Source organism: Elephas maximus, chromosome 17 (assembly GCF_024166365.1).
Source record: "Elephas maximus indicus isolate mEleMax1 chromosome 17, mEleMax1 primary haplotype, whole genome shotgun sequence".
Lineage (NCBI taxonomy): Eukaryota > Metazoa > Chordata > Mammalia > Proboscidea > Elephantidae > Elephas > Elephas maximus.
Genome location: NC_064835.1, coordinates 76306722 through 76332721, shown reverse-complemented (window position 1 = coordinate 76332721; position 26000 = coordinate 76306722). Strand labels below are relative to the sequence as shown.

Below are 26000 nucleotides of genomic sequence, written 5' to 3'. Positions count from 1 at the left end.
CTCAATGTAAAAGTGATGGTCCCATACCAGGCATGCCCCATGACTCCATTACCTGCTCTGATAGGTACACACTGTCGAGAATTTGTCTGGAAATGTCTCAGATGTTACTTCATAATTTGGGGATCGTCTTCCCCAGGAGTGGAAAAATGAGCAATTCTTCTCTGAATTGGATAAATGTAAGCTGAGGTCTAGACCCTGCTGGCCTAAGAGATAAACAATCCACACCTTTCCTTTTCCTTCCAAATCAAACACATCATTATCAGAGCTCTATGAGGGGCTCCCCTACCCCTTTGTGAGACCGAGTCAGTCAGGGTGGAGGTGAAGAACACAGACTTCACAACTGGACGGCCCTGAACTTGAAGCCTGGTGCCCCTCTTCCTAGCTCTGTGACACTGAGTACCTTATTTGCCTCTCAGAATTTTTCTTACTCGTGAAATGTCAACAATAATTCCTACTTCACAGGGTTCCTGTGAGCGATAATTCAATTATCTACAGTATCTGAGGTGGAATAGCAGCTAAAAACATGATCATGTTGTTACTTTAGGGTTGGCACACAGGCTCAGAAGTCAGACTGCCTGGGTTCAAATTGGGCTCTACCATTTTCTACCACTTCCCTGACCTTGGACAAGTTACTGAGCTTCGCTGTGCCTCAGCTTCCTGTCTCTAAATTGTTGATGATATCAGGTCGTGATAACTACCTTGTAGGATTGTTGTGGGGATTAAATGGGCTAACGTATGTGAAGTGTATGAAGTAGTACATGGCATATATGAGGTACTCATTAAAAATTGGTTGGCCCTCTTTATGAAGAGGTGATGGTGACTATGAAAATCACGACGAAGAGCTTCCTTTTGAAAGAGAACTAGTGTCACTTGAACTCTGGACAAAAGCCTACAGGAACCCATGAGAGGGTAGGGAAAGGGTCTTTACACTCAGGGACAACCAGTCAGTCTTTTGCTCGCTTTACTTTCATTAAACATATTGAGCCAATGTGAGCTGAATGCTACGCTAGGCACCCAAAACACAGTAACAGACCAGGAGGGCGTATTCCTGGCCCTCATCTATGTTGCATTTGCTCCCAGTACAGAGTTACTAGGCGATTACTGGCCGTGTCTGTGCTCAGAACATTCTGCCTCTTCTAGCACTGGCATCCAGGTTCCTGCGACATTTGTTGCCTCAGCAAACACTGTATGATAATTGTTTTTATAGCACCTTCTTCATTAAGAGACGAAAAGCTCTTTACATATCATCCGTTTTATTCTCTTGACATTACTAGGAAATGTAGAAGGACGGATTTGATTATCTCCAGTTTATGGGAGAGCTAAGCCTCCGAGAATTAAGGTACTTCGTCACAAGCCACTTTGCAAGGCTGCCACAGAGTCAGGGCTGTCTCCGATTCCCAAGCCACCAGCAGTGTGCTCTTAAATGTAACACACACTAAATGTACACAGGTGGTCCCTGCTGTCCTCTCCCCTTTCCCCAGTATTGAGGGGGAAACAGTGCAAGCAGCTGACCTTGGACCATTATTAACCTTGACAGTCTATACTAAGGCTCAGCAAACTTTTCTGTAAAGGACTAGACAGTAAATATTTTTGGCTTTGCTGCCCACACAGCCTTTTTATCAGCTTCTCAGCTCTGCTGTTGTAGCTCAAAAGCAGCCATTGGCAATCTGTAAACAAATGGGCATGGTATGTTCCAATAAAACTTTATTCACAAAACCAGGTGGTAGACTGGATGTGGCCCGAGGGCCGCGGTTTGCAGACTCCTGATCTATGCTAATATTACCATATTTTATGCAAATAACTGGTACCTTCTAGGTTTGTTTGCCGACTGTGCCTTCCCCCATGAAGTATTTTCATAATGCACTATGCTGATTTTTTTAACAGCAACATGTAAAAAAATTTGGCATAGCAGCACTTATGAAAATACCATGTGGGGGGAGGGCACCATTGACAAACAAACATAGAAGGCGTGCACTATTTGCATCAAAATACAGTAGGTATTTTTCCCTTTCTCCTCTCTTTACTGACTACAGAAAGATAAATTCAATTATGTGGGTGGGTGAACTATGTTTGAGAAATAGTATTTGAGTGTATGTGTGTAATGCACTCAGCTGCTAACCAAAAGGTTGGAGGTTCCAGTCCACCCAGAGGTCCCTCTGTAGAAAGGCCTGGAAATCTACTTCTGGAAAATTAGCCACGGATGACCCTACAGAGCACAGTTCTACTCTGACACACATGGGGTCACCATGAGCCAGGGTCCACTTGTCAACAACTAGTAGTAGTGGTAATAGTGTGTGTGTGTGTGTGTGTGCATGCGCACACACACATATGTACTCATTTGTACCTATACGTGCCAGTTTCTGTACAGTGTATGAAAGATGGGTTCAGGAGCCTGAACTAGGCATTCTGAACCCTAAATGAATACTTATTAGTGACCTAAATATATGACTACCAACCCTGGGGTTAAAACTTCTCCAGGCAATTCTAATTATCTCATGTCTTCATAATTATCAGGACAAACTTTATTTTAATTTCCTTTGTGAACGAGATGTCATAGAGCTTTCTTCACGCTTTAGGGGAGGTTCATGAAATACAGCACAGAGAAATGGGATATCACAATTACCAGAGCGGGAGGATCTCTGGCCTAAAGGCAGCCCCATGAGTACTTCGCGGTCGCAGAGACAGATGGTGAGAGAAGAGAGGGAAGGCTGTGCCCCCATTTCATATGGCAGAGCAGGATCTGTTCCGGGCCCAGGGGCCTGAGCAAGCCGGTGGGGTAAAGTGATATCTGCGGGGCATTGTGACCATGTCTGACAGAACACAAGGTACACACATGTAGAACAGAAGATGCTCTGGGGGGTTGGAAACCTCATTTTGTTAGCTTCTTTCAACTCCTGAGTGGAAACCCACTCTGAAAATAAAGGAGAGTACAATCACTGAAGTTGAAGGTAGGAGTGCCAGGAAGTGAAGGCCCCTGGCTATGGGGAGTCAAGCCTGGACCGCCCTGGTTCTAGAGCCTCCTGAAGCACAGTTTGGAAGCTGAGGTGGCCTCATTAAAGTCTGGCTTCTCTTAAACATCTGGCCCCACACCTTTAAGCCTGCCATTTGTACAGTTAAGTTCTGCCTGTCTACCAATAGGGAGTAGAAGGGCAGGTCACTCTTCTTTAACCCAGGGGGACTCCAGACGTCTACATTTTAATTTCAGTGAAAGGACCCCATTTCATGCTTTGTTAGAGTCTTCTGTCATGCCTTTCAGGGCACACCTTTTGTGTGATAGTTTGCCTCCTTTGCAGTCCCTATGGTTCTTCTTGCCTTCACTCTCTGCTCAGCCAAATGGCACTCTGAATGAAGACACCTGCCAAATATATATCACGGAGCCTTGGTTTTAGCTCCTTTCCTGTGATTAATTCCAACCCTTTCCCTTTCATGGAAGCTTCTCATTTCATTCCTGACTTTGGGATGTTTCACTGCTCATTTTTCCTTCTATTATAAGGAGGAGAGAAGAAGATGGGAACTCACACTGATTAGGGCTCCTGTGTGGTAACAGCTCTGTTATTCTCTTCAGTACACCGTGTGTGAGGAAGGCCCTTCCAAGGCACTCTGGATGTAGTTACGAAGAAGTTTGATTAAGAAGTCTGAAACTCATGTTAAAACTAAATGCTGGGAGTTACTGCTTAAGGGAAACTGAGTTTCTGTTAATAGTGATGAAAATAGTCTCGGAATGGATAGCGGTGATGGTTGTACAACGTGATGAATGTAATGACACTGAACTGTACACATAAAATATGGTTGAAATGGCAAGTATTTTGTTATATATATCATACTACAATGCAATTTAAACAAAACTAAATGCTGACAATTTCATAGTTTTGCCTCCTGACCCCCCAACCTTACCCTAACCATGTATAATTAAGATTTGGGCAACACAGGAATTCCAGAGAAGTTCTACTAGGGCATCGTTACCTTTGCAAGCCAGAAATAGAGAGGTTGCTAATGAAACAGAGCCCCTGGTGAGGCTGTTGTTTGATTAGAATGCCAACAGTGGATTGTAGCAGTTGTACAGAAACTCTATAAGCACACAGCTGGGATGTTTGTCCTTACAAAGCTAACCTGGCCTTGAAAAGCCTGGTGCCAAGAAATGCAATTGCGTCTCGTCTGAAGCTGCTCAGGCTTTGAAAAAAATGCTTGTGTCTCAAAGGGAATATATAAATAATTATCCTTCAGGTCCTACAGTCTTCACTAATAAAAAAAAACTAATAGGCAGTACAAACTCCCTGCGGGCACCGGACGCAAACCCACTGAGGTTAAGGTTCTGATGTGAACTCAGAACTGAGTCAAAACTGAGGGCCAGCTTGTGGTTCAGGATCAAATAGGGGTTTCTGTTGTTTGGTGGAGCCATGCGTTCCCATCTTCCTCTTCAGGCCAGGTAGCAAGAGGTGGGCCTCTAGCTTTGCCTGAAACAAGAGAGCAGCAGCCAGAACGCACTCTTGCCGTCAATCGAGCACTGTTGGGTGTGTCCCTGGAGAATGGGGAGTAGAGTTCCAGAGGTCTGGTCATCGTAAGTGAGGGGAACTCTTCACTTTATAGGAGCAAATTAACTGCCTTTGGAGTCTCCTCAGAGCCGATGTGGAGCCAAGGGTCAGCCGGTGAGTGTGTCTGTGTGTGCACATGTGTGCAAGACCGCATCTGTTCTCCAACAGGATTATCTTCACTATTGATATTTCCATTAATGTTGGCCATAAAAATCTCCCCAAATAGAAAAAAAAAATTCCCAACTGAGCTATTTCCTTGCCGTGTACAAGTATTTTCTAATGGCTTCTCAGTCTGCTTTCCAATGACCTTAATTTGGATCTTGCTTTTCTCTTTGCTAGACTAAGCGTGATCCTAGTGTCCTCCCTCTTTACAAGGTAACAGATGTGAGTGGCTCAGCAGTTGGCTTCGCATCTTTAGATGAGTGAATCAAGTTTCTGTTGTTTTTTTTTTTAAGCCTGAATTCTTTGAAGAGAAGAAGGAGTGTTGTTTTGAAAAAGGTTTATTTTTCGTGTCATGATGATTTTATTATAAAGTTGTATAGGCTAATTTGAGAGGTGGTTTGAAGTGCTGCATTCCTTATATGGCATAATAATGACATTGCTTTGTGTGGCACCTTTTATCTGGAGGAATCCAAAGTGCTTTACATGTTCTACATACAAATGACTCCATCCAGCCCTAAGTCACCAGATGTCTCTAAGGCGAAATGTAGCCTTCATTAAATCCCACGCCTCCTAAACAGTTAGGAATGGGAAGTTAAGCCCAATCGTCGTCTAGCAAAATACCATTAACTTCAGAGAACTGACTGCCAAATTGTGCGCGGAGCAGCAGGGAGACTTGAGATGAGAGCTTTTGACAAAGTCTGGGAAAAGTTTAAAAATAAAAATAAAAACGAAAAAAAGTCAAGTTGCGTTGAAATCTCCACTAAGCTTTCTTAGTGAAACACGAAACTGAAACATAAAATTCTGCTAATGATGGCTCTTGCTTATCGTCAGTTCCTATCGTCACAGTTGCATCCCACCACAGCAGCTTAGGCATGTCCTCATCCTATCTGTTTGGGGTAACAAGCTGTGCATTTGTCTTTTATTGTTTTTGTCATTCTATTGTGATTTTAATGGCTACCGGGCCCATAAGTTGGTGACACGAGTAAAGAAATTGTGTCTTATTCTTTTTTTTGGCTACAAAGCACCATGTACTTCAGAGAAATATATTGGTACCTATTGTTGTTGTTAGGTGCCATCGGGTCAATTTCTACTCACAGCGACCCCATGCGATGGAGTAGAACTGCCCTATAGTGTTTCCTAGGCTGTGATCTTTACAGGAGCAGGTGGCTGGGTCTTTCTCCCACGGAGCTGCTAGTAGGTTTGAACCACCAACTTTGCAGTTAGCAGCCGAGCACTTAACCGTTCGTGCCAGCAGGGCTTCTTAGTGTCTTACTCACTTTCGTAGTCTAGAGTCTAGGGCAATGTCTGGCATGTTACAGGTGTTCCCTAAATTCTTGGAAGAATGAGTGCACAAATGTGGGGAATGGAAAAGCCATCAGAGTAACAGAGGGAAAGAAACAAAAGCTGGGACCCTATGGGTTGATTTTAACGAGAAGAAGGAGCTTGAAATGTAACTAGCTGTGAAACTCAAACTCAGGGACCTCCTAGTTGGAGTATGATGCAGTAACAGCTTCTTCACCGAATTTGTGAATTTAGGAGATGGGGACACTCTAGTTAAACATGTTATTTAAAACACGATAATGCCAAAATACCACGTCGTTTCAACTTATTCGACATCTGAGAGTGTCATATTAAAAAGTATTGCTTTAAAATGAAAGTGATAGCCTTTAACAGCAATATTAAAGTAAATGTTTTGGCCTGAAAAATGTTTTTGATCAAAAAAAATCATAAATAGATCTCAGATCTCAAGTTCCCTGAATTAGTCAGAATACAAACTAAACTGCTATAATAAAAAGACACAGCATAGCTGCCCACATGAAATAAGGTTTCCTTCTTTCCCGTCTGAGAGTCCAGTAAAAAGCCCCTTCTCTTTGCTCCTCAAAGTGGAGCTCCGATTGACACTTTCCCCCTTGATCTTTGCAAGGTGAGTTGTTTACAGAGAATGGCCATATCAGATTTGACTTTCTTTTCTAGCTTCCCTTGTTCCTCTTGCCTGTCCTTCTTGTTACTGCAGGCATAATCCTTGTATGGAAAGAGCCACCATCGTATCTGCCATTTCAGCTTGTGGGAAGGAAAAAAGAGGAAGTGGAATTACCTTATAAATTCCATTGTAAAACAAGGCCCGGCATTCACAGGTATCACTTTTGCTTACATCCAGTGATGGAAATTTTGGCAGAGCTATGCCTAACTGCACGTGAGGCTGGAACATGAAGTCTTTAGCTGGATGACCTTCACTCCATTGAAATGTGGGATATTATCACTAGAAGCAGGGGAGATGGATATTGGGGGACAATTAGCAGCCTTTTTTATCACATTCATCAGAAACCCTGGTGGTGTAGTGGTTAAATGCTACAGTGGCTAACCAAAAGCTCGTCAGTTCGAATCTACCAGGCGCTCCTTGGAAACTCTCTGGGGCAGGTCTACTCTGTCCTATAGGGTCGCTATGAGTCCGAATTGACTCAACAGCAGTGGGTTTGGTTTTTGGTTTTGATACCACATTCATCAGTTCCCTGGGTGGCACAAATGGTTTGTGTTCAACAACTAAGCTAAAGGTTGCTGGTTCAAACCCACCCAGTGGCTCAGAGGAAGAAGATCGGGAGATCTGCTTCCGTAAAGATTACAGCCAAGAAAACCCCATGAATCAGAGTCAGCATGAAGGCAACAGATTTTTTGTTTTCGTTTTTGCCACATTCATCCACCCTGCAATGCTTAATTTAGTTCCAATTAGATAATATCCCCCTCTTGTAGCCTCCTCACCATTTCTAGAACATGCCATGCATGTTTCTCTAACAGTTGTCAACTCTTTGTCAGACACTGTGTGCTAGGTAGGCCCTGGAGACATGAAAATGAGTAAGACACTTATCCATCTCTAACGCCATGCCTTTGCCCAGACTGATTCCTCCAGCCGTATTGCCCTCCTCCTCATTGAGCAACCACTGGGATTCTTCCGTTTATTGACACCCAGCCACTGTTAGCAACAGGACTTTTGGTGACATGGACCCTGAGTCCCAGACCTTGGGAAAAATAATGGGCAGGGAAGGTTCTTCCAGCCAGGAATTCTTACCCCGGCCCGAATCCCAGATTTGTTAATCCATATATTCCTTTATTCAATTGATGTATTCGAGCACTGTAATCTGTGTCAGATCTGGACCAGGAATTGAGGGTGCAATAGCGAACAAAAACACAGTATCAGTCCTCGTGGAGCTTATAGTCTATGGGGAAGACATCCATGGATAACATAGTCACACAAATAACGTGACTACAGCTGTGACAAGTCTTAGGAAAGAAAGGTGCTGGTGCAAAGGGACTGGATAAGGGAGACCTGATTTAAGGAAACCCTGGTAGTATAGTAGTTAAGAGCTACGGCTGCTAACCAAAAGGTTGGCAGTTCAGATCCACCAGGCACTCCTTGGAAACCCTGTGGGGCAGTTCTACCCTGTCCTGTAGGGTCGCTATGAGTCAGAATCAGCTCGAGGGCAGTGGGTTTGGTTTTGGTTTTGACTTAGCTTTAAGGTCTGAAAGTTGTTTCTTTCTAAGGTTCTTTAAATAATTGCTTGTGTCTGCCTCTTCCACCCTACCTTGCTGGAGTGGGAAGACCTGATCCCAGGCCATTCTCCCATTCCCCCTGGGTTCTGGCCCTCTGCCTTCCCAGCGCTCCATGTCAGCGTGGTGCCTGCCCTCACTCTAAACACAGCAGTCGTGATTTAGACCCCTGTCGGCAATTTGGCGTAATGGAAGCACATTTGTCAAAGCCCACTGCCTTGTTTGATCCCAACAGAAGATGGAAATGGTGCGCTGTGCATGCTTGAGCACCCATCTCTCCACGGGGTAGGACATTAAGCCCAGAGGAAGATTTGTGTGAGACAGCTGAGTAATGAGCCATGAAATTGACATTATAAGTTTTAATTATTATTAATGCTTTGCAGTGGTGGTTGGTGTTAATTATGCTATAGGCATCCCAGATGTATTTTCCCCTTTTCCTTTTACTTTTTTTCCTAATATCTTGAGCCCATATAATGGCAGCTTAGTGGCAGTGTTTGGGTATAATTCCTCCAGAGGGAAACTACAATGTGAGAAAGGTTATCAGTAAACCTTGCTGTGGTCAGAAAGGAAATGGGTTCTAGAGAAACCTGCTCGGTTTTCTTGGACTTGGAGGTAGAGGGGTTGAATTTCAGCTGTCCCTTAGGTTGCTGTTGTTCAATTTGCAGAAGTCTTCCCTCACCATGCAGCCCTGGTGGCACAATGGTTAAGAACTCAGCTGCTAACCAAAAGGTCAGCAGTTTCGAACCTACCAGCTACCCCTTGGAAACCCTTTGGGGCAGTTCTACTGTGTCCTATAGGGTTGCTATGAGTGGGAATCAACTTGATGGCAACGGGTTTGGTTTTTTGAGGGGTTCCCCTTACCCTAATGGCATTCATCTGCCTCTAGACCTTTTTTATGGACTAATTAGTTCATATACTTATAAATGTTTGAAAATCAAGGACTCTGTGGAGGTTCTCGGTGTCACCATTATTTAACATTTTCTGATAACCAGTTTCTACTGCATATACCCCCCTGAATAAACCACCTCTCAGCTTCATCCTTAATTTTCTTTTTGCCCTCAGAAATGGGCCCTTCATCTTAAAATGGTTTGCTACTTCTCTCAGTTCTTGTTCTGTAAGATGCTGATTCCTAGGCGGTTTGGGGAAAGGGGTCAGAGCAGCGGGCATCTGACTCTTTCTCCGTCCCTTTCTCCTCTCTTCCTCTTCCCTTTTCCATTTTCTTTCTCTCACTTCTTAACCTTCTCCTCCTTGCCCATCGACCGACACTGACAATATGTGACCACGTGACCACACTGTAACTGAAGCCAGCCAAGGTCTCTGTTGCTTGTACCCCCAGCCAGTCAGCAGAGGGAGTTTGCCCAGATGTGCAGCCACTGCCTATGGCAAGGTGACTCAGGCATGAGCGAAGTCCACACGTTGTTCCAGCCTCCGCTTCTTCAGGGGGTGCTTGGCGCCTTCTCTGCCCCTGGCTTAATTGCTAGAAGAATGGCTCTTTGCTTCTCCATGAGGAGCACTGATTGGTACTCTTTGTCCTGGATCTGTGTAGGGTGCGTTGGTTGGCAAAAGATTGCCATATCAGACTTGTCTTACTTTTCTAACTTCCCTACTCCTCCTCTCTGCCTTTTCCTGTCTGAGAAATAGCTTTAGTTTATTTCAACTCGTGAGCATATGTAGGGCACTTACTATGTGCCAGAAACTCCTCTGGTTCTGGGGTCCCTGTTCTGAGGGCTTTGGTTTATAGGGGCTAATGCAGTGGAACGAATAATAGACTTGAGCTGCCCATGAAGAGTTACAAGAGCACAGCCTGGGGAGGGAGAGAGGACAGAGGAGGTAGCACTGGGGATCAGTCTGCAGTGGAAGCCATTTGGGCAACAACCCAGAGGTCCAAAGCACAACCTCTTTGTGAAAGAGGCTGCTGCCCACTTGGCTACGGTATGAGGAGTGGGGAAAAGTGTTGAAGGGTATGGTTGGAAAGGTGTACTGAGACCAGCCTGGAGGAGCCTTGAATACCATGCTAAGGAGCTGGGATTCCACTCTGGGGGCCTTGAAAATTTACAAGCAGTAAGATGATAGGGTCACCTCTCTGTTTTGGCATCCAGCATCAGAGTGGGCTAACGGAACCTGGAAATTCAGTAGAAGAGGTTTGCGTTGGTTTATGCAAGATTTGAAGACAGATAAGATCGTTGTAGTGGAAGTGTGGACGGGGGATCAGTTGGTTAGATTTCAGACGTGGAATCAACAGGATGTGATGACAGATGATGAGACTGATGGAAAGGGTGGGCACAGGGATAACTAGGGGTCCTTGCTTAGCAACTTGGTAGTGAGTCCATGGCCAAGATGAGATATACAAGAGATGGGACTTGAGGGACAGGTCATGGCTTCAGTGTGCTTGTGGGATGTCCAGGCAGAGATGGCTGGCAAGCAGTTAGATTGCTCAAAAAAGCAGTAAGAACCACAGATCTGAAGATGTTTAGCAGCCTCCACAACCCCTACTCTTTACATGCTAGTCGTGACAATCAAAGATGTCTTGAGATTCCTAAATGTCCCCTGGGAGTAGGGGCAAAATTGCCCTTGTTTAGGGATTGACTGGCCCTTGTGGTTAGTGGAATTCTTCTGGTGGCACACAGCTGACACCCTCTTTCATTCTTTTCTGATCGCAGTACTGGTATTGTAAAATGCCCCTTTTCCTTAGCTCTCTAAAATTGGAGCCTATTACAATGTATTGTACTTACAGTGTATTGTACTTACAGTACGAAGCCATCCAGGATGAGTGTTATTGGACGCAAATGGATTTTTTTTCCTCTTCGAGTTCTGCAATGAAAAATCCTCTGGTGTTACTATTTAATTGGTTAGTGGTGGCCGTTTGTCAATTTGCCAGCAGGTTCTCTCTGTTGCTGGAACATAAATGTAGAGTGATTGAGTTGCCAACATATTATTAAGTCCTCTACAAAGAGTTTTTCGATGTACTAGTGCTTCGGGCTTTTGTGCCTTTATTGATTGATTCAAATACTAAAGCAGTCTCTGGCATAGGCGGCCCTGGTGAGAAAATGTGGCTTCTAGTAGGAAAATTGTTGCGTACTGACACAGGGACAATGGGTAAGATTTGTGTTTGGTTTTCTTCTGGCACAGAAGTGGACTTTGGCAAAGCTTCCTAAGCCGAGTGGGTGTTGGCCACCCTTAAAGAAAAGGAAGAGAAATCCCTGTGGCCATTGGTCTTTATGGAATGGTGCCCATTAGAGAAACCCACAAGGTGGATGAGAGCATCAAGTGAAGTTTTAGAGTTGTTCAACAGACTCCTTTTTGCTGGAAAGTAGAAGATTGTCAAGAATTTTGTTTGGGTTTCAGAGCTAGTCTCTGTTTGAGGCCAAAGTTGGCAGATGGCTTTCGGATGGGCTGACTGACTTTGGGGGCATGACAGGAGCATTCTGTGGTGGTAAAAGGATAGTGTTTTGCGTTCTTGAATTGAAGCTCTGGACCAGACTTCAGCAGGCAAGAAAAAACTATGTGTTTTGAGCATAGGGTCTGCAACAGCTGGGAACAACCTTTTAGAACTTTCAGGCCATTGGGGACCAAGGTCCTAGGAGATACCTTTTGGTGGACACTTGACTGCACCTCATTCCGTGGCCAAGTTGTTTGTCTCATCCTGGTCATCATAAATGTGTGCCGTTAGGCCTGAGAGCTACTGAGTGGGACAGGCTCATCACAATCAAAGCAGATCTGTCATCACGACTTGAAAAACTCTTTAAATCGTATGCTGTGAGAGTTTATAGATTAAAAGAGGATAATTTTCATTGTTGGAGATCCTCTGGTTTTTAGACTAAATTCACTGAAAAACACCACCCAGTGGAAGTCAATTCAACAGAGTAGTGGGTAAGAACATTCCAGAGCCGGACAGCCTGGACTCGGATTCTGCCTGTCTAAATTATGTAATGCTACCATAACAAAAATACCACATAGTGGGTGGCTTTAAAGAAAAGAAATTTATTTTCTAACAGTTCAGGAGGTTACAAGTCTGAATTCAGGGTGTTGGTTCTGGGGGAAAGTCCTTCTTTGTCTCTTTCAGCTCCTGGTTAAAAAAAAAAAACCTTGCCGTTGAGTTGATTCCAACTCATAGCAACCCTATAGGACAGGGTAGAACTGCCCCATAGAGTTTCCAAGGAGCACCTGGTGGATTTGAACTGCCGACCCTTTGGTTAGCAGCCATAGCACTTAACCACGACGCCACCAGAGTTTCCCAGCTCCTAGTAGCTGCTGGCAATTCTTGGCATTACTGGGCTTGTAGATGCACCTGCTTCCATTATCACATGGCATCTGACTTCCCCTGCATATGTTACTCTCCGTGTCTGTTCTCTTTTTATAAAACATCACTCAGGAAGGATTAGGTTTAAGACCAACCTACTCCAGTGTGACCTCATTAACATAACAAAAGAGAACCCTGTTTCCACACAGGGCCACATTCACAGGCACAAGGGTCAGGACTTCAAGACACCTTTTCAAGAGATGCAATTCAATCCATAACACTGCCCTGTCACTTATAGGTGTGGGGATTTGGGCAACTTACTTTATTTCTCTGTGCCTCATTTGCCTCATCTGTAAATGAAGCTACCATTAGCACCTTTTGGACACAGAGTATGGAGCCCTGGTGGCACAGTGCTTACATGTTCGACTGCTAACCAAAAGGTTGGCAGTTCAAATCCACCAGCCACTCCTTGGAAACCCTATGGGAGAGTTCTGCTCAGTCTTATAGGGTCACTATGATATAAAGTGAGTTTCAAAAAAAAAAAAGCCAAACCCATTGCCGCCAAGTTGATTGTGACTTATAGCGACCCTATATGTGAAAGGCTTAAGACAGTGTCTGGCACCTAACATGAGCTATCTACTGGTAGATTATTTATCTAAGTGGTTGTGTAGACCCTCTTGTCTCTGCTTGAGGAGCTTGTGGATTCCGGGACAAGAATTCCTTTTACATGGTTTCCACTGCCAGGGCATTCTGTACACGCCCACAGCAACAGAGCTTAACCTCATCACCAGTTGCTGTCGAGTTAGTTCCGACTCATGGCCACCCTATGCATGTCAGAGTAGAACTGTGCTCCACAGGGTTTTCATTGACTGACTTTTTAGACATAGAACACCAGGCCTTTCTTCTGAGGTGCCTCTAGGTGGACTTGAACTTCCAACTTTTTGGTTAGCATCTGAGCGCATTAACTATCTGCACCATCCGGGAACTTCAAGCAATAGAAATCCCCTCGGAAATCCTATGCTCTTCAGAGCAAATTCAACCTCAGGCAGCGGGAAGGATAATGCTTAGTAACCAGGCATTTTATTTTGCTTTCAGAATATTCCCCAACTTCCCTATGGAAAAGCTCTCTACAGTTATGAAGGGAAAGAGCCCGGTGACCTCAAATTTAACAAGGGGGACATCATCATCCTGCGACGCAAAGTGGACGAGAACTGGTACCACGGACAGCTCAATGGCAACCATGGCTTCCTCCCCGCCAGCTACATCCAGTGCCTCCGGCCCTTGCCACAGACCCCGCCTCAGGGCAAAGCACTTTATGATTTTGAGATCAAAGACAAAGACCAAGACAAGGACTGCCTGACCTTCACCAAGGTAAAGTGAAACCACCCTCAGCACACACACCCCCAAACTTTGGTTCTTCCGGGCCATTTACCGCCTCTGTGAGCACATCCTGTGGTCCACTCACATCTTGCCCAGCCAGAGAGAGGGTCTACAAGTTAAAAGCATGGGTTCTGGGGCCAGACATTCAGAGTTTGAATTCTGGCTCCTCTTGGAGACTTTGGACAAATTTCTTAACCTCCCTGTGCCTCAATAAAAGAGCCCTGGTGGCGCTGTGGTTAAACCGCTTGGCTGCTAATCAAAAGGCTGGTGGTTTACACCCACCAGCCGCTCCACAGGAGAAAGATGCAGCAGTCTGCTTCCATAAAGATTTACAGCCTTGGAAACCCTATGGAGCAGTTCTACTCTGTCCTATAGGGTTGCTATGAGTCAGAATAGACTCGATGGCAGAGAGTTTGATTTTGGTTTGGCACCTCAATAAATGGAGATGATAGGAGGATGATAGGTATTACCCACTTTATAAGTGAATGAAATGAGATGGCACCCAGCCTAACACAGCCGCCCGAAAACTGACACACAGTAAGGGCTTGAAAAATGGGAACCACTGTTAGCATTAATAGCAGGACCTTCCGTTGACCTGAATAATGGATATTACCTTCTGGTTTTTAAGTGGTAACTCAGGAGCAACAGAATAAAGAATCACCTGGGCCCATGAGAAGGGGCAGAGGAAACTGCTGCCAAGAGCTCGTCTGGCTCACAGGGAGGTGACTAGTGTGACCCAGAAATCAGCATGCTCCAATCTTCTAAGAGCACCAGAGGCAGGAGGGAGCAACGTGGTTTAGAGCCCTTTAAACTGTCTCTGTATAGACTTGCCAAGAAGGACCAATGGTTGGTAACAAACTAAATGTTACTTATCAAATGTGAGTTGTCCTGGGAGATCTGAGTGGAATGCCGAGGAGCCTGGTTTCTGGCTGTCCTGGCCCTCTGAGGTTGTGAAGTCTTAAGGGAAATAGAGGTGACAGTGCTTAAGCCCTGATGGTCTCATTCCCTTATGGCGATAACAGGAGCTACCGTTCATTAATCATCTATTAAATGCCCGGCTGTATCATGTGCTATACATACTCTGACTTTATCTTCACAACTGTCCGAGGTTCCAAGGGAAGTAGGTGCAGACTTGTGTTCCCGATGATGGAACCAAAGCTCAAAGAGGTGAGGTTATCCAAGGGTGATTGGTCCCCTCTCTCCTTTGTCTTTTCTTCTGTCTCCTATTTCTCCTCTTTCCATCCTTAGTGCTGCCTATCTGCTCTTGCGCACGCGTGTGCACACGTGCACACAGAGTTGTAAATAGCAGAGCTAGAATTCTAACTCAAATCTCTGACCTTAAAACCCACATTCTTTTACTTCCTACACAGGGAACTATTCCTTTAAATCAGGCCCTCAAGTGCCTCAGGTGCCAAGAGGTCATTGCTATTTTCTCTCTTTTGCAGTCAAGCATTGAACAGTCATCTGCTCTGTGCAGAATTTGGCTGTATACAGAGATCTTTGGACCATCCACAGGGCTGGGGAAGTACCACGTACACCATTTTTGAGCAAAATTGGCATGTCCACAGGGTTTTTAACTGCAACCTTATTAGGATCAAACCAGGCTATTATGTGACTTTGAAAGTGAAAATAGACAGGGTCATTTTCAGGTGGAAAGGAATGGGACCTCCATAAGGTTAGAGAATCCCAGAATGTTTACTTTGTTCTCTTGGCTTTTCCTCATGTGTGCATCCTCTGTGCTGGTTTCCAGGTCCCTGGTGCTAACTCTGCAGCCCGGGCCCCCTGCGGTACTGCCAGTGCTGAGCTGTGCTCACGTCTGCTATTTATGTCTTGTTCCATTGTTCAGCCTGACAGTGAATAATCTATTTTCCATTCAGAGATTCAGCTCTTTCTTACTTCCTTTCATCAAGGTGTTGTGATGCTAATTTCAATTGTCATCTGGCTGATGAAGCTTCCTAGGAAGCCAGCTCCTAGGCCCCTCTCTTTGTCCGAGGGCCAGCATGGCAGGCTGCCAGGGACGTGATTTAGCAGGTAGAGGGAACACCGGCCTTGCTCAGTTCTCTGCGGAATGGAGCCCTCCTTAGAGAGAAGAGCCTCCCGGGGACCCGTGATGCTCTGTGCTATGACTTGTGACCAAGAGTCCTGACTCCAGCTGCCCTTTTTGGTCTCTGGTTAGGCTCTTACTAAGAATAGAGGCCATGTTCTTCACCTTCCTATTATACCCCCAGGCTCTTCCTAGCTCGTTTGGCTCCTGTGACACAGACAAGGTCATCCTTATCAAGATAGTTTTATAGTAAGAAGCCTTCTGGGCCTCAGGTAAACTCATTTTTTTGCTGAAAGGTTCCTGATGTTTGGAGCCTCCTAGGCAGGCACAAGGAGCCCTCGTGGCGTAGTGATTAAGAGCTTGGCTGCTAACCAAAAGGTTGGCAGTTCAAATCCACCAGCTGCTCCTTGAAAACCCTATGAGGCAGTTCTACTCCATCCTATAGGGTCACTATGAATCGGCACCTAACAATGACAACAACAGGCAGGCACAACTTCTCCTGGTGTAAGCAAACTCCTGTTGATCCTACCGCCACCATAACCCTACCCTGATCTACCAGCCTGTGCTGGGAACACTCTTCATTCTGTGGGTGAAGACCAGAACTCATTGGGCAAGAGGACAAAAGGGCGTTCGGTCCATTTATCCAACAAAAAATGATTGGGCCCCAACTCTGTGTTGGGCACCATGCTGTTTACAGGGGATACAGTGATAAAGAGGCACACTAACTCCCTGCCCTCCTGGAGCTTGTAGTCTAGTGGGAGAAACAGGCAATGAGCAAGTCAAGAAATAAATGCAAAAAGGATAATTCCAGAGAGTAATGAACTATATTGAACCACCCAATAGGTAGACAAAGGGTTCTAAAATATTTAGTGATTAAATTTAATGTTTAATATTTCAAAAGAAATATTAAAGTGATCCTCATGGGAGAAATTAGAACTTTGTTAGGCTTCTTGGATCCATTTTGTGATGGGTATTGTTTTTATTTTTAATTTTGTTAGGTGAGTAGCATGATCTTTTTATCCCTTGCGGTTGAGTGGATTCCAGCTCATAGAGAACGTATAGAACAAGGCAGAACTACCGCTGAGGGTTTCCAAGGAGTGGCTGGTGGATTCAAACTGCCAACCTTTTGATTAGCAGCCGTAGCTCACCAAACCACCACACCACCAAGGCTCCTTTTAGTGCTTAGGGCTCATAAAAGTCTTCATCTATCTCCGTGAAGTGAGTGGGCATTAATGCTGTGAGGCTGGGGTGGTCACGGAAAGCCTCGCTGAAAAGGAGCTATTTCAGTTAAAATTCAGTGTAGCAAAGGAGCCAGCAGTGTTAACTGACACAGTGGCTGTACTCATAGGAGGCTGCGTGGGAAGTGTCAGCACAGTACGTTTTTTCAAGGGCTTTATTTTCTTGAGTCCTGTAGATTCATGTGGAGAGTTAGAGGTCCATGGGTGTGATTCTGAAAGAAAATCATACTGTGACCACCCCCACCCCACACCATATTCAACATAACCTTTTCAACAATACCCACTTTGTCCTCTTACCTACTGCATTGGTTTCCCAGGGCTGCCATGACAAAGTACTGCAAACTCAGTTACAGAAATTTATTGTCTCCCAGTTCCGGAGGATGTTGTTGTCATTAGCTGCCATCAAGTTAATTCCAGCTCATAGTGACCCTGTGTACAACAGAACGAACACTGCCTCGTTCTGCACCATCCTCATGATCATTGTTATTATGCTTGAGCCCATTATTGCAGCCACCATGTCAGTCCATCTTGTTGAGGGTCTTCCTCCGTTTTGCTGACCCTCTACTTTACCAACCATGATGACCTTCTCCAGGACTGGTTCTTCCTGATAACATCTCCAAAGGATGTGAAATGAAGTCTTGCCATCCTTGCTTCTAAGGAGCATTCTGGCTGTACTTCTTTGAAGACAGATTTGTCCATACATCTGGCAGCCCAGGAGGGTAGAAGTCCAAAATCAAGGTGTGTCAGCCAGACCATGCTCTCTCTGAAGGCTATAAAGACAGATTCTTTCTTGACTCATTCTAGCTTCTGGTGACTCTTGGCAATCCTTGTCATACCTTGGCCTGTAGAAGCATCACTCCAGTCTACTTTCATCTTCACATGGCCATCTTCCCTCTGTGTGGCTCCATCTCTTTTATAAGGACACCCTTCATAAGGACTCATCCTACTTCTGTGAGACCTCATGTTAACTGGTAACATCTTCAAAGACTCTATTTCCAAACAAGGCCATGTTTGCAAGTACTGGGGTGAGGACTTCAACATAAATTTTTGGTGGGACACAATTCATTTAATAACAAGACTGTAGAACAAAGCTTTGAACCGTGCCTTGATATCACTCCCACCTCTAGTAGCTGCCCTGTTCTAGCTGCATCTCTCCTTTCTAAACTTCTCTAAATATAGGCTCCAGAGGACCATGGGCATGACCCTTTTCTGCTCAATTTCTATTTTCTGTTGCCAGCTCTGTTTTGCTTGATATTTTTCTTTCACTCTGTATTGGACCCAGCTCATTTCCTCCATGCCTGGAATACAGTTGAAGTGCACAAGGCTAGTTCAGTTTAACGACTTTCATTTATGTCACACCTCAAGTGACCAAATGGTTCTTTAGCATCATTTGGTTTGTGCCAGCTTGGCTTTGGTTCCAGGGGATTTTTTTTTTTTAATATGTTCCATTCTGGAGCCAGCAAAGAAAGATGGAGTCACTAAAAACCACTGATGGTACTAACTTCCCTTAAAAAAAAAAAAATCATCGTGGTGGTGTTAATGAACTTTAAAAAGACATGAAGCAGGTGAAATCAAAGGAAAATTTTTACCTTTAGTGTTGGCTGTTAAAATGACATTAACTAAAGTCATTCTAAAACCAAAGTCTTTTTTTTTTTAATTTAAAAAGGGAATTAATAATTACTTTTTGTAAAGCAGCTATCAAAAGCATATTTTATAACTTCTTAGTTATAAAATCTTAGCCCTACTCCAAAAAACTAAAAAAAAAAAACAAACAACCAAACCCATTGTGTGGAATCGATTCCGACTCACAGCTAACCTATAGGACCGAGTAGAACTGCCCCACGGGGTTTCCAAGGAGTGGCTGGTAGATTCAAACGGCCAACCTTTGCTTGGCAGACGAGCTCTTAACCACTGCACCACCAGGGCTCCTCCAAAAACCAGACATATGTAAATAAAAAGATGAAAGGCAAGAAGTATAGTGGTCGCCAAGCTCTGTTAGCTGTGTCTTGAAAGGCTCATGAGATGACTTGGGGCAGGCTGCCCTCTAAATTCTCAGGGAGGGATTGCATTTGGCGCGTAGGCAATTTGGTACGATGACCTTACTGAAGTTATGCCCCAGTGATTACCTCTGTGACCTTAGGGCAACGCAACCTCATTGAGCCACAAGTTCCTAATCTTCAGGGTTTTTGTTATTAGTTACCGTCAAGTTGACTCCAACTTATGGGAAACCCGTGTGTGCAAAGCAGAACTGCTTCATAGGGTTTTCAAGGCTGTGACCTTTCAGAAACAGATTGCCAGGGCTGTCTTCTGAGGCACTTCTGGATGGGTTTGAACTGCCAACCTTTCACTGAGTAGTTGAGTGCTTAACCATTTGCACTACCTGGGGACTAATACTTACCCTATGCAGTTTCAAGGGTTAAATGATATACTATAAGCAAAGAGCTGAGTGTAAGTCTTGGCATACAAGAGGGAAATATGAGTTGCAGTCTTTTGGGGGTGACTTATTTATCTTATTTTCATTCAGGTACCAAACCAACCGTACCCACTGCCATTGAGTCGATTCTAACTCATTGCAACCCCGTAGGGTTTCCAAGGAACTCTGCTGGCGTGGTGATTAAGAGATCGGCAGCTAACCAAAAGGTTGGCAGTTGGAGTCCACCAGCTGCTTCTTGGAAACCATACGGTGCAGTTCTACTCTGTCCTATAGGATTGCTGTGAGTCGGAATTGACTCAACTAGATTGCCTCAGGCAGTGCCTGGCCCATCTTCAAATCACTTTTCCACCCAACCTACAGTGGGAACACCAGAGTCAGCACACTGGCCCATAATCTATCCTATTGCCAGGGGGAGAAGGCCCAGGACTTTGTGTATGAAGCTACTGCTCCATTCTAATCCTCATCTTGGACCCTCCCTTCTCCACTCCCAACCCTGCAAGGTCCAAGGGATGCTTTGAGTTGGCAAAAACCCTTTTAGAAATAATACCACCTAGCATTTTGTCCTGACTTAGTCTTTTGTTCTGTTGGTTTCACCATAAAATTCTGCCATATAATCTTCTTATGCTATTGAATAGTTAATCATCATTTCTCATATGTGTGAAAATTCTCTCCATTGTGAATGAACCCAGCATTAATCCCAAACCATGTTCTTCTGATCTGGGGCACAGACTTAGATGGATAAAAATCAAATACGGTAGACAGAGTTTGGGCTCTAGAGTCAGGTAGACGTGGATTCAAACCACTACCCTTTTCTATACTATATGATGACTTTGGAAAATTTACTTAGTCTTTGAGTCTCTTTTTAAAGTATAAAATAGAGGCTGATATTAGGATTAAATGAGCCAAGCCATTTAAAGAACTGAGCACAAAATAGCTATTCGATAAATACTTTTTGCCCTCTCCTTTCTTCTGATTTCAGGAAAAGCTGTGATTCTGTCAGATAATATATGTTAGTTTTTACGTTAGCCCAAAATGCACACATTAAATATTCTTCTTAAGCCGTATACTGATGGAGGGCGGAGAATTTTGAGGACTAGTCCGCTATACCCTTATTTTCCTGGTGGCTAAATTTTAGCGGGTTAGTCCAGGGAATCTGAAGTCACACCCAGACCCTGCCTTGCGGCCACAGTTCTCTCCCTGAGAGCTAGCAAACCTCGCAGCCCAGCTGAACTAGGCACGAGGGCCGGGCATGTACATCCACATTGCTGCATCTGAGCTTCTTCCAGAGTGGGAACCTAGGACGATGCTTTCAGGGTTGGGAAGAGTACGAGAGTGTTTGGAATGAGCTCCAGGAGAGCTGGGCTCATGATAATTCTATCCTCCTTCCTCACTATGTGTTCAGTTTAGGTACATCCACCTTGAAAAGGTTATCAGAAAAACTAAGAGGGACCCAGCTGACCTTTTTGTAGCTCCTTTTATTGTAATTTTCTCCCTCTGGGCTCAGGTAGCAGCCCTGCAGCATCCTCTCCATGCCAAGAGGTCATTCTGTGAGGAAGGCCCCTTTAATAGAGGGTTACCGTCGCAGGCGCACAGGAAAAGACGGAAATGGGGAGCCAATGGGAACTCAGGCAATGCATTTGTCTAGAGAATGTCCTCGCCCTCACCTTTCCTTTTGACATCATATAGGGTTCTGAGAAATTGTATAGAGAATCATTTTGGTTTGCAGGCAAAGGCTGGGAGATACCTGAAAACTTGTCAGAAAATAATTTCAAAAAATATCCAGAATCTGAGCTCTTCTGCTCACAGACACAGCTCCCACCCTGGACCTGACAAATCTCATTTGTCACCTGGATTATTGTAGCACCTCTTAGCCAGCCTCCCTGCTTCCATCCCAATACAGCCTGTTCTCCACTCAATGAAACTACAAACCAAACCTGTTGCCGTCAAGTAGGTTCTGACTCATGGCCACCCCGTGTGTGTCAGAGTAGGCCTGTGTTCCACAGAGTTTCCATGGCTGAGTTTCCCCAAGTAGATCACCAGGCCTTTCTGAAAGTCCAGATGCCTTTAATGTACGTAAGAACCATATCACACCTCTGCTCAGAGCCTTCCAATGGTTTCTCATCTCCTTTAGAAGTTAAAGTCATTATTGCCCCAAAGACCCCATGTGATCCAGCCCCTGGCTACCTCTCCCACCTTATTTCTTGCCACTCGCTCCCTCCGCTTCCAGCCACACAAGATTCCTTGCTGTTTGTCTCATGGCCAAGCCAGCTGGCTCCTACAAGGCCTTTCCATTGGGCTCCCCACAGCCTGGACCACTTCCTCAAAATCCACCTAGCTCTCGCCTCACCTTTATCAGATCCCTGCTTGGCTGTTTCCTTCTCAAAGCAGCACACCCTGACCACCCTGTAAAATAGAGCACCCCCCAAAACGTACACTCAGCACTCCATATCCCCTCACATTCCTCTCTTGACATCTGGTATATTTGTTTTCATGTGAAAATCGTCTCTTCTCACTGCAGTGCAAGCTCCATGAGGTTGGGGTCGTTACCTCTTTATTACAGAATCCCCTGCATGTCCAACAGTGCAGGGCACCTGGGGTGTTTAATAAATATTTGACAGTGAGTATGAGGATAGTCCTCCTTTTTAAGGAATCAAAGAAGTTGAGAGAGAGAGAGAGAGTGTTCTGCCTTGGACGGGGGTAAAGGGTCAGCTATTGAAAGAATCTTACTGTTGAAAGTATGAGTGGTGCAAATGGGTAATGTGCTTGGCTGTTAAGCAGAAGGTTGATGGGCCGAGTCCACCAAGAGGTGCATCGGAAGAAAAGCTCAGCCATTGAAACCTTATGGAGCGCCATTCTACTCTGACACACATTAAGTTGCAAGAAATTGGGATCAACTTGACGGCAACTTGTATCTTGAAAGTATAAGTTTATTCCTTTCCAACCTGCTTGGTCACTTGTTCATTCATTCACTCTTCAGATGCTCATCAACCATTGATTTTGTTCCAGATACTGGGCTAGATGCTGGGAGAGTTAGATGAGTGCCACAGAGTCCCAACTCTCAATCACTCACAATCCAGTGACAAACACTTACGGATTATCAGGCCACACGGGGACTGCACTCTGCTGGCGTGTGTGTGTGTGTGTGTGTGTGATTGTGTGAGGGCTTGTGGGTGTGAATGTGCATGAGTGTGTGTGTGTGAGTGTATGTTGTGTGAGAATGAGTGTGTGTGCACACACACCTGCCTGTGTATGTACACAAGGGAGCGCCAGAGGCCAAGGGGGTTCTGACATCTGATGCCTCTACCTCCACGTGGGGAAACCAGGCCCATCTTTGGCTCTAGGCTTCCCTCAGCGCTGAGACTCCCGGAAAGGTGGGCTCTGGAATGTTGCCTCACCTTTAAGTGGCCCCAGGCCTTTGGCAGCCTCTGGAGTTCAGACAGGGTCGGGGTGGGGGGAACCCTTTGCCATTGCCGTGGAGTCGATTCCAACTCTTAGCAACCCTATGAGATGGGGTAAGAGAGGTGGAAAAATGGGAGAATGCCCCCAGGCTGTCTGGAAAGTCACTCCCACCTGAAGGCTCAGCAGGAAACCCAGCTACAGAGCGAGCCTGCTTTGTGTTGGTGGATTAATGGCAGCTAATGATTCCATTAGGAACCTGGCTGTGAATGGCAGATAGTTATCAGAGGCACAATTTTGTGTTATTTCTGCAACAAAAGGCTGAGGGAGTTTTTGAGCTTTTCCTTTTTTTAATTTTCCCTTCTTTCTGTGAAACAGAGTAGTTAAGAATGATCTGTCTTTGACTGACTTGTGTCTGACAGTGGGGCGCCCGTCTTTAGCAGGGTGGGGGTCCGGCGCCCCGCTGCATCCTGGAGGAGGCTGTGGGTGGTGGCGAAGGGCGAGGGAGTTCACCACCACTCAGCAGAAGAACCCAAGACGCTGTGGCAAACCAGAAGTCGGCATGGGCAGTTTCTAAAGGAACCGTTTCTGGTCCCTGATTCATTTCTGCTTCTTAGAAACCAGTTGACTGTATGTGAGAGAAAGTTGAAGTGGCACTCCAGGAGAGCCACGGACTGTTTACTATTCATGGCCCTTCAGGGACCGTTTCTAGGTGTTTTATACCTAATATTGCCATACAGCTCATTTAAGAGAGTAAAATATTAGACACTTAAGTGATGGTTTATCCAGAGTGGTAGGTGATTGCAGCTGCTGAGGGAATTTTCCACGGCTTCAGTGATCGTGGCATTTCAGGCTGAACCCTCAAACGATTGATATGCAAGCTGTGACATTTATCAAGCTGTACCTTTTTAAGAGGTATCAAAGGACAGCGTGTTCTGTGAGCCACCTTTAATGGCATCCAGGGGGTTTCTATGAGGACATGGACATACCTGAACTTGACGTGGGGACAGGGGGCTGGCTTGTCGGGGCTCTGTCTCTATAGCTTTTGTTCCTAATGGAGGCCCATCTGGGTTGGCAGTTTTATTCTTCCCCAGGTAGACGTAAGTGCACAGACTTTTGCAGAGTTAGGTAAATAAATTAGAAATGCAGTTTAAAGGCCCCTTTTAGGTCTTAAATGCTAGCAAGCAGCCATCTAAGATGCATCAATGGGTCTCAACCCACCTGGAGCAAGGGAGAATGAAGAACACCAAAGACACAAGTAATCATGAGCCCAAGAGACACAAAGGACCACATAAACCCAGAGACTACATCAGCCTGAGACCAGAAGAACTAGATGGTGTCTGGCTACGACTGATGACTTCCCTGACAGGCAACACAACAGAGAACCCCTGAGGGAGCAGGAGAGCAGTGGGATGCAGACCTCAAATTCTCATAAAAAGACCAGACTTGATGGTCTGACTGAGACTAGAAGGACCCCGGAGGTCATGATCCCCAGACCTTCTGTTAGCCCAAGACAGGAACCATTCCCAAAGCCAACTCTTCAGACAGGGATTGGACTGGACTGTGGGATAGCAAATGATACTGGTGAAGAGTGAGCTTCTTAGATCAAGTAGACACATGAGACTATGTTGGTATCTTCTGTCTGGAGGGGAGATGGGAGGGCAGCGGGGTCAGAAGCTGGCGAAATGGACATGAAAATAGAGAGTGGAGAGAAGGAGTGTGCTGTCTCATTAGGGGGAGAGCAATTAGGAGTATACAGCAAGGTGTATATAAATTTTTGTATGAGAGACTGACTAGATTTGTAATCTTTCACTTAAGACACAATAAAAATTAAAAGAAAGAAAAGCAGTTTAAAGGCCCCTTTCAGATGGTGGGGCCTACCATGTTACCTGTATCCTTTGCAAATGCGTGAACCACTGAGCCTTGGGAAGCAAAGGCAGCGCCTTTTTTTTTTAATAGTGGTCTTACACAGTATTTGTCCTTTTTATGATTGACTTATTTCACTCAGCATGATCCCCTCCAGATTTATACATGTTGTGAGATATTTCAAAGATTCATCATTGCTCTTTATAGTTGCGTGGTATTCCACTGTGTGTATGTACCACAGTTTGTTTATCCATTCATCTGTTGATGAACACTTAGGTTGTTTCCATTTTTTTGCTATTGTGAATGATGCTGCAATGAATATGAGTCTGCATATGTCTGTTCGTGTGACGGCTCTTATTTCTCTAGTATATATTCCTAGGAGTGGGATTGCTGGATCGTAGGGAAGGCAAAGTATTTTTTAATACCCACTTAATGTGCACGCCCCTGCATTACAGTCCTTTAGGATCACCCTGAGAGCTCTGAATGCAGAGGAGAGCCCTGAATGCAGGGGAGAACCACTGCCATGCGGCATTGGCATTCGGTGTATTTTTCAAAGCTTAGATATCAGGGAATAGGGGAAACAGGGTATGGAAGTCTACTGACCCACCATGAACAATGAGTGCTTTACACGAAACCTGTAAATGAAATGGAATTGTGTGTCTGAAAGTGCAATGACGCCGGGGAAACAACTTTCATTCATAAAATCCTCGAATACTGCCATATTGGCCCAGAAATTTTCCTACCCCAGCTGACTATCGGTAATGTGTGTGGTGTCTAGTTGGGTTTGGTTTACTCATCTACATGGAGCAGGGACTGGTAAATTCCAGCTCATGGGACAAATTTTGCCTACTGCTTGATTTTGTAAATAAAGTTTTATAAAAACACAGCCAGGCTCATTGATTTATGCATTGCCTATGGCTGCTTTTGTATGGCAACAACAAAGTGGAGTGGTTGTGGTAGAGACTGTATAGCCTGCAAAGCCTAAAATGTTTACTATCTGGCCTTTACAGAAAACAGTTTTCTGACCTGTAACACAGAACTCAGCACTATGGAGGCCAAGCACACAGGCATTATCCCTGCACGTTCCACTCACAGGGTTATTCTAAAGCCATGAATAGCCTGCCATATTGAGTGTGTGTGCCTATTAGGAGTGAGTGAGTAGGTG

General features: G+C 45.0%; 1 protein-coding gene across 4 annotated transcripts in view; it reads left to right on the top strand.

The window, feature by feature from the left end:
- SH3RF3 (SH3 domain containing ring finger 3) overlaps nucleotides 1-26000 on the top strand; it is a 493237-nt gene that overhangs the window by 273028 nt on the left and 194209 nt on the right. For all 4 annotated transcript variants that reach the window (XM_049856614.1, XM_049856613.1, XM_049856612.1 and 1 more), the window contains exon 2: nucleotides 13573-13848. In XM_049856614.1, the coding sequence (XP_049712571.1) occupies nucleotides 13573-13848 (276 nt within the window). The remainder of the gene's footprint in view (nucleotides 1-13572; nucleotides 13849-26000) is intronic.